General features: G+C 41.9%; 1 protein-coding gene across 3 annotated transcripts in view; it reads right to left on the reverse strand.

The window, feature by feature from the left end:
- The window catches only part of METTL9 (methyltransferase 9, His-X-His N1(pi)-histidine), a 46,013-nt gene that overhangs the window by 29,516 nt on the left and 2,571 nt on the right, over window positions 1–13,926 (reverse strand). For all 3 annotated transcript variants that reach the window (XM_045776412.1, XM_045776411.2, XM_045776410.2), the window contains exon 2: window positions 1,353–1,543. In XM_045776412.1, the coding sequence (XP_045632368.1) occupies window positions 1,353–1,543 (191 nt within the window). The remainder of the gene's footprint in view (window positions 1–1,352; window positions 1,544–13,926) is intronic.

Below are 13,926 nucleotides of genomic sequence, written 5' to 3' on the forward strand. Positions count from 1 at the left end.
GACAGGACACAGGATAGGACACGTTTTGGGAAAGTGAAAGGTGAGAGCCATAGACAAGGGAATCCAAAGGGATTGATTAAATGTATTGCCTCTCTAACCAAACTGTGAAATTCCAAATCAGGGAATTTCAACCAGGATCCAATGGAGCAGAAGATGCGGGCAGGGGTAGGAGTGAAGGTGAGAGGTGGTTCAGAGTTTGAAATCTCCCAAACTTGTATGTGAAATGTTGAATGCAAATACTATTTGAAGAGAGGATTCCTACCTTTCATCATTTTTAAAGAGGTAAAGGACTCCATAAAGGGTAAGAATTACTGCTACAATGACTTGTCTGCTTTCCAAATAAAAATAATATAGTATAGAACAGAAATTCGGTGTAGCCAATTTTAGAAACAAAATGTCAGACCAAGTTGTATAAACTCAACTACTGATACAAAAATAACAACTGTTTGCTGAGGCAAACTTAAGGCAATTTCATATAAACAATGAAGAAAATCAAGTAAGAAATCTTGAGAAATGGCTCATGGTGCCTAAAAACATACTAAAGGACCAGATGATAGACTGGGGATCCAGACATTCAGGAGAAGCTGGCTCCAAACCTCAAGAGGGGAAAAAAGTGGGCCTAACCAGTGGTCCAACAAGGCTTCGTAAACACTGAGCCCTACTGATTTTCTCCTTGGCATTGTAGATTCTTGGGCCTTGGGGATGTTTGAAATGTGGCCAAGAAAAGATAAAAAATATTCCTAAAGCTTTTTCCATGGATTTATATGAGAGAACCACTCTGGAGATAGGTACTTCCACAGTAAGCTTAAAGGATTCTGGTGAGCCTAGACCTTATGTAAGAACAGATTTTGGACCCTTCACTCGAAATAAGCCATCACACATTGCTGCGTTAATTAAATCCCCCAAAAAAATTCCCTCGTGGAAAGTGTGCTTAAGGCAAAGATTCTCCTCTTCAGCTTACGTTAAGGACTTAGTTCTTGCCACTCTCTATCATAGGGAACTAGCAGCATTATGGGTATCACTTAGGAGTTTGGCCCCAGACCTACTGACTCACAATCTGTATTTTAACCAGATCTCCAGGTAGGGTCTTAACACACATCGAAGCTGGGAAGCACTGCTCCAAGAAGCACTCCCACCGCAGAAATACAGACTACCAAGGTTCTTTATCAAGTTGTGGTGAATTTAAAAAGCATATCTGCAGAAGGCTGAAGACACCGGCCCCACTGCCAAGGATTCTGACTAGGAGAAGTGTTGTAGCTGAGGCAGTCAACACTTTCAACAAAATAACTTTTCTCTTTCATTTTCTTTTTATAAACTTAAGGAAGAAGGAAAAATACAGAAGATTCACTTACCCATTGATAGATGTTCTAGACATAAACAGGCTAAAAACAGATGACACGAAAGAGTGATACAATTGGATAAATAGCCAGCCCGATTTCTCAATGCTGTTGTTTAGGAAGATCTGTGTTCCTTGGTCAAGGTAGCTCTGAACAAAGACAGCCTGGAGTGATTCGCATAATTTCTCTCTGTTGCACACATACCACTAAAAAAGAAGAAAAAGTGAAAACACACAACTAAAGTGTCATCCAAGAAGTCCAAAAACAAAAGCCAGAAGACAAAATCAAATCTAGTATCTCCAAATACTATAAGCTCACGGCACTTGGCACTTGAGGATAATCATCTCTTATACTCAGATGACCTATACAGTGTAAAATACACTAATTTCTCATGTAATTGTCATAAGGGGATGGGGGGTGGTGGGAAAGTTGAAGAGGTTTCTGAGTCAGGCAGCTTTAGTAGGTTAGTAGGTGGCAGAGCCAGGCCATAGTCCAGGGGTTCTGAGTCCTGGCCCAATATTTCAGTCACTATACCCCCAGTACCCTAAGATCTGGGAAAGCTCCGCTGGCCTCTCCTTCACTGAAGATCAACATCAGAAGGCAAAAATAGCATTTCTAACTTTGTTTTTAGATAAGGAAACAGTCATATAATGCAGTGATTTAATTCAAAACCACCAAACAAATCAATGGCAAAGTAAGCAGCCGAAGTTAACACTCTAGTGACCAGATTAATCTGCCTTTCTTCTTGTAGGGTATACAGAGGCCTTTAGAAATAAGGAGGTGTCCTTTACCAGGCCATATAACATTCTCACAGACAGGGGGAATATGCGCTTGAGAAAGATTAAGAAGTTACTTAAGGTCACACTGCCATCAACCAGAAGACAAAGTGGTAACATGCTGGAGAACCAGATATCTAGGAACAGGCTCTAACCAGAATACATTTTTGAGAACAAAATTCAAGAACCTCAACCGTGGATGAAATTTAATCTTCCACAATAAATGTTTTCCATTTTCATTTAGAGTTAGTGTACCAGGGAAGGGGGGAGGTAGACTGTAGGGGAGGCCAGCTTTAGAGTCAGCTCCACAATCAAGTCCTGGCTCTGCCATTCCTGTGTAAGCTCAGACAAGTCACTTAATCTCTGAGCCTCCATTCATTCATATGTAGACTAGAGATGTCACTGGTATCTATCTATCCTAGTAGGGTATTGAGAGGATTAAACAAGATAATGCAGGCAAATCCTCAATATAGTACCAGACACACAGAAGAATCCTATAATAACAGCAATGAGATTCCTCTAACATCGCCTGATAAATAAGGGTAGGCCATTAATTACAATGATGAAACTATAGGGTTGACCAGTTATTCTTAATCCGTTATTTGCTAAGAAAAAAATCCATTTTTCCCAATAAACAGTCTATTGGCCAAAAGTAATTTGCTTCCCCTTCACAAATATGACCATTTATCAGCAGGTGTCCCATACTGCTTACACAACTGGTGGACCAATTTCAAAACAGTCATCCGAAGCTTGCTAAATTTTGAATGAAATCTTGGGTAACATTCCTGACACTAACACTGAAACAAACCAGTTAGAAACTAATACAAACAAGCAAATGGCACATTAAAACTGCAAAGATTAACTCATCTTTTTACAAACCCTATACCCAAACCAGATACCAAATCTCCCAACTGTTGATTGATTTGTGTTAATTCACCATTTAAACACTGTTACCAAAACTGCTTGGACTTGAAAACCATTTTCATTTTTTCCACTCTATGTGATAAGCTGTGAAACTTCTTATATCTACTGCCTACTCTTTTGCTCCTTCGTCTGAAAATGTTCTTGCTTAATCATTAACTAACGCTTAATATTCATTGTGCCTGAAGTTATGCCCCAGTGCAGGTCATAAACCATTTTTTATTATACTCACGACCTTCTGGTGCACATTCTGAACTCTGTAATACTGAGGCCACTCTGACTTTTATTTATTTTTTATTCTCTGAAATGACTAATCAAGATGAAAGCCATCACCTTGGTAGTAGGCAATCAGGTACATTCTATTAACGTGGACAAGAAGTCATTCAAGTGAAACAGAGGAGCTAAGAATTCCTTGGCATCCACTTGTAAATGGACAACTGGAACAACAATGGACTCTGACTTCCAGAACTAAGCAAGGCTTGGCATCATTAACTGCAAATATTGCTTTCAAGTGCCAAGAGGAAAACTCAAGTTCTTAACAGCATTTCACTCAATTCATTGACATTAACACATGTGGTCGAACCTTTATAGCCACACAAGTGTTTCAGAAAAGAAACTGCTAGGGCGCCCGGGTGGCTCAATCAGCTAAGCATCCGCTTTCGGCTCACGTCATGATCCCAGGGTCCTGGGATTGAGCCCTGCATCGGGCTCCCTGTTCCGCAGGGGCCCGCTTCTCCCTCCTCCCTGCTCCCGCTCTCTCTTGCTATCTCGCTCTATCTCTCTCAGATAAATAAAACCTTGGGAAAAAAAAAAAAGAAACTGCTTACTGAACAGAATATGCTACAGAATAAAAAGGAGTAAAGCCTTCCTCTTTAAGGATAAAGGTTGAAATCCATGTTCCTCCTGACCACCTGCAGGATACGAATGTCAACTCCAACAGCAGCATTATTCGTAATCACCAAAAAGTGGAAACAACCGAAATGCCCATCAACTGATGGATAAACAAGATATGACTGGGCCATACAACAGAAAACAGATTATTCAACCATAAAAAGCAGTGAAGTACTGATTCATGTGACAACATGGACGAACTCTGAGAACATTATGCTAAGGGAAAGAGAAAGAAGCCAGTCAAAGAGGGCCACAAATGGGGCGCCTGGGTAGCAGTCGTTAAGCATCTGCCTTCAGCTCAGGGCGTGATCCCGGCGTTCCGGGATAGATTCCCACATCGGGCTCCTCCACTGGGAGCCTGCTTCCTCCTCTCCCACTCCCCTGCTGTGTTCCCTCTCTCGCTGGCTGTCTCTCTGTCAAATAAATAAATAAAATCTTAAAAAAAAAAAAGAAAAAAAAAAGGGCCACAAATGATACGATTTCACTTTCATGAAGTGTCCAATAGGTAGATCCAGAGATAGGAAGCAGATTGTAGTTGGCAAGAGAGAGTGTCTACTAATGGATACAGGATTTCTTTCTGGAGTGATGAAAATGTTCTGAAATTAGACTGGTGATGGCAGCACAACTCTGTGAAGACACCTTACTAAACACCACTGAATTGTGCACTTTAAAAGGATGAATTTTATGGTATGTGAATTATATCTCAATAAAGGTTTTTTTTAACATACACATTTAAATGTAGATGGCATTTTTATCTTCCAGAAATTAAATGTGGTTTGAAAATTTAAGTGACCTGGCAAACCTCTTTAAAAATGCAAATTTTTAAATGCAAATCTAATCACATCACAACCCTGCTTCACGTAAGTCTGAAGCTAATACCCAAAATGCTCAATATGGCTTGCCCAGCCCTCCGCGATTTGTCCATTCTGTGTCCACAGCCTTACCTCATAACGCTGTCTGCCACCCATAACCCCTGGCCATTCGCTATGTCACAACACTGTACTCCTCTCTTTTTCTGGAAGGCTCCTTTCTCATGGCTGTCCCACATGGTGTTTGCTCTGTCCCTTACATTTCCCATCACCCCAACGCACTTTCTCCTCACCTGGTTAATTCGACCTAAGCCTAAATATTTCGAGTATGTTTGCCTTGAACTTGCAGACTAGGTAGGGTCCTCCCCCATTCGAATACCCTTTCCTATATCCCATATATCTCCTCAGCAACATTTATGACCACTGAATTGAATAACTATACATAATTGTATGTACAGTGTCTATCTTCCCAGGGAGACAAAGTTTCATAAAGGTAGGGACAATGACTTTAGTGCCTGGCACAGACACAATGAACAATAAATGTTTGTCAAATCAATCACTGTTAAAATCATGGCAGCCCAGGGGTGCCCGGGTGGCTCAGTGAGTTAAGGGTCTGACTCTTGATTTTGGCTCGGGTCATGATCTCAGGGTCCTGAGATGGGGCACTGGTTGGGCTCCATGTTCAGCACGGAGTCCGCTTCTCTCTCTTTCTCTCCCTCTCCCTCCGCCCCTCCCCCTGCTCACATAAACTCTCTCTCAAAACAAATAAATAAATCTTTTAAAAAAAAATCGGGCAGTGTAACAGACAGAATTTGGAGTTTCTAGCAAAATCCTAGAGGATATAAGGACAGCCACAGAGATAGCTGTCACTGGGTTTCTGTCAATTTCTAAAACTCCAAGGTTTTTGAAAGGTCTTGCTTTTCTTAAGTTATTTTATTATTTTACTTTATTTATTGAAGAAATCTCTACACCCAATGTGGGGCTTGAACTCATGATCCCGAGATCAAGAGTCATATGCTCCACTGACTAAGCCAGCCAGGTGTCCCTGAAAGGCCTTGCTTAAACACACCTCTGCAAACAGTGGTTAAACCTACCCACTCACCACAAAATTGCATCATCACAAGCAAGCAACAAAGGACAACACTAAACACCTACCTTGTACCAGGCATGTGGCCAAGTACTTCACATTTCATTTACCACCTCACAACTTCTGGATAAATGGGAAGCCTGGGGTTTCTGAGCGCTTCCAGCTGATTCGGGTTCCTATTCTAGATGCGTGTTGTTTTATTATAAAAGTTTCTTTCACAGAAGCTTCTCTTTAGTCTACCCAGTGTGTCTGAGATTCATTTTCATAAAAGAAATAGGACCATCCTGTCCAACTAAACCGGACTGGGTGTGTTTAGAGAAAAGATAATCTGATCTAGATAGCAACTAAATTATAAGGTTTCTCAGCCTCAGCATTGCTGACATTTGGGGCCAGAGAATCCTTTGTTAAGGGATCTGTCTGATACATTATAGAATGTTTAGCAGCAACCCTAGCCTCTACCCATCAGCTGCCAGGAGCACCTCCCCCAGTCGTGACAACCCAGAACGTCCCAGACATTGCCAAACGCCCATCCCATGGGAGGCAAAATCACTACTGCTTGAGAATGACTACATGGGCCAACCCAGAAAATTTCATTAGTGTTTCCTAATTATCACAGCTTAACAGTGGTCTAGGGAAAATTAAAGATGGACTCACTGGCCTCCAGGAACTTACACTCCAGAGGAAAGAGAAAAATCAGAAACCAAGGGAACCAAGGGAATCATAATGGGATTATGATTTTGGCCAGGACCTTCAGGCCTTAAATAAGCAGTCCCCTTGCTCTAAGATGAGATGCTGATAGAGAAAAAAATCAATGCAGGAGCGCCCGTAACCATTTGGCGGTCCCCCGGAGTTCCTCTCTCCAGACAATCCAGCTTAAATGAAAAGCTGTAATGAGCTCACAGCACTGGTGGCCTGTCTGTAGGCTCCCATGCACTTTCAAGCAGGTGAGTTCTTTGAATGTGTGCTCCTCAAAGACTACAGAGACCAAGGTGTGCAGGCAAGAACAAAGCACCATGCTTGTTAAATGCTCACATTGGAAGGACTATGTGCCCACCCTACTTACAGTAGGCTGGCCTCCTCAGCTGGAGACCGCTGTCTGGAAAAACGTCGTCTTAGCATCTTCCTTTATTTATTTTTTTTTTAAATGATTTTTTATTATATTATGTTAGTCACCATACAGTACATCCCCGGTTTCCGATGTAAGGCTCGATGATTCATTAGTTGTGTATAACACCCAGTGCACCATAGCATCTTCCTTTAAAGCTTACTTGAATTCTCTTCAATCCAAATAAGTAAGGAAATCTTTCAAATGACAAATTCTAATCAAACCAAGTTATGCCATGCAGTCATCTGCTGATGCCAAGTACAGAGCAGGATGTGATAACTAACCAAGAAATCTAGAAATTACAGTAAATAGCAATGTTCTCCACACTTGCAACAAGACTGTAAAGATACTAAAAATTAGACACATAAACAGCCAAATCAGGTGGACATGAGATCTTAACGTGTATGTGACTAATTCACTAATTAAAATAATAAGGTATTAGGTCAGGTCTTACAGTTTAAGCCCATGAACATCTCCTAATCTTTATATAACCTTGGTGGATGAATCATTCCTTCAAAGCATGAATGCAATTTTCCTATAAGATGATATTTGCTTATCAGACCGAGGGATACAATTAGAAGTTTTTCTGAATTTATTTTTGAGTTCCTCAAGAGTCAAACATGTGCTATGTGAGTCTTTTCTTCCAAAATACAAAGGACTTGAGCACAGTGCAACTGGAATTAAAAATTATTTTAAAAAGCCAACTTCCTGGGGCGCCTGGGTGGCTCAATTGTTAAGTGTCTGCCTTCGGCTCAGGGCGTGATCCTGGCGTTGTGGGATCGAGCCCCACATCAGGCTCCTCCGCTGGGAGTCTGCTTCTTCCTCTCCCATTACCCTGCTTCTGTTCCCTCTCTCTGGCTTTCTCTCTCTGTCAAATAAATAAATAAAATCTTTAAAATAAAATAAAAATAAAAAGGCAACTTTCTGATTTTAGGTAATATGGCATAATAAAAAAATATTTGGTCTTTAACCCCTAGATCCAGGCACAGAGCTCCTAAAACCCTTGTGGGATCTCCTGAGTGGTAAGAGTATCTTTTGTATGCTAATATGATTGGGGGGGAGGTACAACTGGAACTTTTAGCCCCACCTCCAACCTGTAGGGAAGGGAGAGGAGCTAGAGATTGAGTTCAATCACCAATGGCCAATGATTTAATCAATTATGCCTAGGTAATGAAACCTTCATAAAACCCCTAAACAACAGGGTTCTGGGAGCTTCCAGGTTGCTGAACACATTGATCTGCTGGGAGGGTGGCTCACCTGGAGAGGGCACGGAAGCTCTGTGCCACCCTCCACCTCCTCCCATACTTAGCTCTATGCACGTCACCCATTTGGCTCTTCCTGAATTGCAGCCTATAATTTATAATAAACCAGTAAACAAGTAAAGTATTTTCCTAAGTTCTGAGTCATTCTAGCAAATTATCTAACCTAAGGGAGGGTTGTGAAAACCCCAGAATCTGTAACCAAGTTGGGCAGAAGCATGGGTATATAGTCTATGCACCCACAACTTGCACCTGGCATCTGAAGGGAGGGCAGTCTTGTAGGATGGAGCCCTTAAACCTCTGGACAGATGTTAATTCTGGGTTGCGTCAGAACAGAAATGAACTGTGGGACACACAGGCAGTGTTAGAGAAATAGTATCAGAAAAAAATAAAAAGGTAAGATTTTTTTTTCCAACATTAAACTTGACCAAAGCAGGCACAAACTGGAGGAAGGCCAAAACTTGGAACAGTTGTCCCATTCCTGTCTAACTCACAAGCTGCAAGACTCCAACTGGTGTTTTTGTATAGCTACACAGCTTCAATGTCTACACAGAGATCCACTAGAATGGAGGCAGTTTCCTATTAAGCAGGCAGCCTACAGGGGCGCCTGGGTGGCACAGCGGTTGAGCGTCTGCCTTCGGCTCAGGGCGTGATCCCGGCGTTATGGGATCGAGCCCCACATCAGGCTCCTCAGCTATGAGCCTGCTTCTTCCTCTCCCACTCCCCCTGCTTGTGTTCCCTCTCTCACTGGCTGTCTCTATCTCTGTTGAATTAATAAATAAAATCTTAAAAAAAAAAAAAAAAAAGGAGGCAGCCTACATTCACAGACCCTCAGACAACACAAGGTTTCCTAGGAGAGACATCATGAAAAGGTGGGGAAAGCTTGGGCCTTGAAACCAGACAAAGCTGGGGTCAAAACCCAAATCTGCCACCTACCAACTGTCTCCTGAGCAAGTTTCATCTCTCTTAGGCTAATCCTCTATCAAAAAAGGGGGTGTAGCACCTACCTCTGGGAGTTGTTATGAGGATGAGAGAGGATGATACATTAAAGTGTCTGGCACACAACAGAAGCACAATAACTTGATTTCCTTCCCCTTCCTGTCCAAGGCCCACAAAAGCCAGTCAGAAAACTGAAGTTCAAGGGAATGCCTAAAAACCACACTGTAGGTCTGGGCACTCAGCCATTCTCAAAAGGAATGAGTAACCAAAGACCTGAGGCATTTAGTACCACTAAAAACAATTGGAAAGGCTCCACTGATGGGATCCATGAACACAGAATCTTTTCTATTACAGGGGGTGGTCAGACCAAGCCTGACGACATTGACCTGACAGCTAAGGATTCAAAAATCATATTCTGAGTTCTACAATGAGCCCTATCAGTCCAGACATTCAATCATTGACACTTTCTTGCATCTAAGCACAGCATAAATCTTCAAACCATTCATTATTTTTCCACAAATGACACAAACCTAAACCAACAACCTCTTTATGTGAGATTTCAATGTGTAGAATGACAGGGCACCCTCAAGTACATGGAGGGAAACAATTCATGTGGATTAGATTAAGTTGTTTCAGCTTTGATTTAATAAATAAATTTTTGGCAATTTTCATTTCAAATACTCACTCACTGTTAGAATTTTATAATCCTAAGATTTTAACAAAGCTTCAGAAGGTTGAAACAACAGTCTTTTACTGGCAATTACCAGGTTGCCCTCAAGCGCCTTCAAAGGGGAACATAAAGGCCTCTGGTATATCCAGCAGAAGAGAGAGATCCTAGTGTTCCGTGAAACTGAGGGAAACACTCATACGGGGTTTCAACACAGGTTATAAGGAAAGAAACTCTTCACAAAATCTCTCTGGTATTCAGCTACAAAGGCCTCCAGGTTCTGGAAGGCAGTTCAGAAGAGGACACAAATCCATCAGTGTCCATCTGGCTAGCTGGCAACTGCCCCTGAGTGTTGTTAACTCATGCCTGACTTCGGTCAGCCTCCACAAGTAAATGAGGAGTGAGGGGACAGGAGTCTGAATCTGCCCATTAGCACAACCTTTGACCAATGGCTGTGATGTTTTCAGGCTGTGATGTTTCAAGTATGTTTTCATTTGGAAAAAAAAACAAAAACAATCGTTTCAACTGTCTTAAATCTATCACTGCTTGTAACATAACAGTTCTGAACTTAAATAAAAAGGTGAAAAAAATAAGGCAGATATACTTGCAATTTTCAGTTACACCTATCTGTTCCAGATAACAAATGTTACCTGTGCTCTTAAAAATCCTCACAGTTCATCACCTGAAGAAACTGTCTTGGCCTGGTTCCAGGGAGTCCCATAACAATTCTTTTTTCAATCCATCAACTCAGAAACTATTGAATGACTGTTATTATCAAGAACCTAGTTAGTGGGGCCTTCGAGTCCTTTCAAGTTTCAATAGCTCCGTAATAGTTGCATTAACTTTAAGTACTAGGTACAATGCATCAAAAACACTAGATCCAAAGGTTTTGTTGTTGCTATCTTCTTTTTAAGTTCCAAGCCTGCCAATACCAAAAAGTGACATATCTAGTTTCTCAGTGCCTGGCTCTATTTCTTCCCAATGAGTCAAACTATCCACTTACTGTGCAGCCTGTGATTAAGAAATGTGCTGCTGATGAAGGAAGCTGGAAATTTTCTCCAGGGAAAACTCCTTTTCTGTAAGGGGCCACAGAGTCAATATTTTAGACTTGCAGGTCATAAAGTACCAACCATGCGACTCTGCCGCTGTATAGCAGAAGCACTTACAAGTAAACGAATGTGGTGGCTCTGTGCGAACAAAACTTTATTTGTGGACACTGGAATTTGAATTTCATTTAAGAAATTTTCACATATTACAAAATATTATATATTTTTTGCAACCGCTTAAAAAGGTAAAACTAATCTGACTTCATAGGCTGTACAAAAAAGTCAGTGAGCCCAACTTGGCCTGCAAGCCATATCCCCGCTCTAAGAGAAGCCCTTCCTTGCCTCTCCCTTGCCCAAAGTGAAAAATAATTCCAGTTTTGAAGCTAGCACACCAAACCAAGTCATTAAAATGGTGCTGCTCCTACAGTTATATTTATTTATTTATTTTTTAAATATTTTTATTTATTTATTTGACAGAGATAGAGACAGCCAGCGAGAGAGAACACAAGTAGGGGGAGTGGGAGAGGAAGAAGCAGGCTCATAGAGGAGGAGCCTGACGTGGGGCTCGATCCCAGAACGCCGGGATCACGCCCTGAGCCGAAGGCAGACGCTTTAACCGCTGTGCCACCCAGGCGCCCCAATGCTCCTACAGTTTTAGAGTGACTTTAGCTCAAAGGAGCCTTGCATCTCATCTCCAGGTGACAGTAACTAAATAGCAATTTTTAATGATAAACATTTCCCAAGACCTCTCTTTTAACCAGAGAATCCTCCACCATAATTTCTTAATAAAATAACCATAAAGAAAACTTGTGCTAAGTACGGTTCAATTAAATCCATAACCCCACTTTCATGCAAATCCAAAAGAACCAGATGTGGCTGGCCATGGAACCCACACACCCAAATGAACACCAGAAAACCTTGGATGAAACTATAAATTCGAAAGGGGAAAGAACGTTAGAGTTAAGTTACTTCACAAGTCAGAAAGTTTATAAGAAAAACCTAGGATCCTGGAATATAAAGCAGATAACAAATCATCAACGCAGGCACTGTGCAGAGGGGACAGTCCCCTCTTTCACTTTATCTCACTGCGGTTTCTATACATGTTTCTTTTGTTCATTTGAATCTTTATTCATGGGCAATATTTTCATCATGTCAATGCATCACGTCCAGATAACCTCTGGATTGATCACTCCAAGGAAAAGAGCCAATCTCCCCCTAAATATGCACAAAGTACCAGATTAGTCTTCACCTTGGAGAACGTAGCTGCCAAACTGTTAGTCCAACTGGTTAAAACACACTTGTGTACACACATACCTGAGTATCTCAGAAGTGTAACAAAGTAAACGAGGTATGTGAACCCAGTATGAGCTTTCCTCAAAACCTAACTGATTCAGTTTTAAAAAGGTACACAACTAGAAAGTATCTCCTGTTAGGAGATACTGTGAGGCCATGTCTACAGCTACGTTCTACCTAGATTCCAGAAAAACCAAATTACTTAAACAGCTTTTCAATGTTTAAAATATAACCAATTCTTCCACAAGCACTGAAAACATACCAAATGTGTTATAGTAGCCATAAACACAAGAGTCATAAACACCTCAGCTAAGAGACTCAACCATAATTCTACATCAATGGAAATCTGCCTCCTTTTTATCCTACCCAAAACCTTATTTCTACCAATTGTTGAAAATGACATTTCTGATTCATTGTTTTACACCACCATCCATATTCCATATAGCTATGTGACATTCTGGTAACTGTATATTATCACTGCAGTACTTCAGAGTTGTTTTTCTGATAATGATTAGTGTTAAGTAATCAACCCATTGCAAAGAACGTGGTTTTACAACTTAAGATCACCTACTGACTTTAAGCACACTCCTAACAATATCATAGGCATGATTACCTAGCAAATTGTAATAGCTGTGGGATCACAAAAAAAATTTTCATGGAAATTTATGATCTCCTTTAAAAATAGAAAAGGGGCCACGATCAGTAGTAATTACTAGATAAAAACTAAACAATACTTTTCCTAACGAATTGCTTTATGTCCTTAGATAATTCTTTACTTTCATTAAAATACATGGAATCCACCCCAGTGTAAACTCTCTCGGAACGCCCGGCATAATAAGAAACCTAACATAGGAAAATGAGAAATCTATGAAAACGATGAGACACAAAATGGGGAATAATCGCTTACTGCTCTCTGGAAAGACAAAATGCACTATAAATGCTAGCAATTATAAGCCAACACTCCGGCAGAGTTCGAAAGCCTCCCTTCAATGAATGCAAGGTTAACCACAAACTACATTACGGTCAAAAATGAAATATCACTCTTAATTCTACAGTTGACCTGCACATACTTCTGTTAAGTGGCACAAAACTCCGCTAATGAAAAGACGACCTAACCGCTCACATCGCACGGTTCACGATCCGCAACTCTGAAAAGAATTCACTCCTGCCTAATTCTGTTTTTTAAAAACCCTTCCAGGAAAAGCTTGCATCATCTTCCTTCTTACCACATCTTTCCGGTCAGATACCCAACACCGAAGTTTAAAGGAGATCGTAGGTCGGAGGGGGAAGGTTCAGGAGAATGGGAGTGTGAGGACCTGTCAAACACATTTTTTTTAACTGCCGAGGGAAAATGTCACCACCCGAATAAGCCCGGGGAGTTAAATGGCTTATGATGCACGGTTAAATTTCTTTATGGCCCTTTGTACGCTGAGATTGAACCAGACAAAAAGAGGGACCGGCTTTTCGCTTTGATTCCCGGGGGTTACGAAGGCAGTCCAGGGTAATGGGGCTCGGTCTGGTCGTTTACACCGCAGGCCCCGGTGCCAGATGGATGCCCGCGGCCACGCGCCCGCCCCAAAGTTCCTGCGCCCTGCCGCCGGCCGCCTGCGATCACCGCCCGGGACCCGGGAACAATGCGGGGCTCCGGGGCGCCCACACTCGGGCCCAGGGAGGAACGGGAGGCCGTTCTCCGCCCGCGTCCGGGAACAAAAGGCGCCGCCGGGCCCGCGCCGGGCGCCCGGGGGTGGCGGCGGCAGCGCCCGGCCGGGAAGACGTCGGGAAAACTTTCTGAAGGG

The sequence above is a fragment of the Ursus americanus genome, chromosome 2 (genome assembly GCF_024610735.1).
Source record: "Ursus americanus isolate L20-20 chromosome 2, mUrsAme1.1.p, whole genome shotgun sequence".
Lineage (NCBI taxonomy): Eukaryota > Metazoa > Chordata > Mammalia > Carnivora > Ursidae > Ursus > Ursus americanus.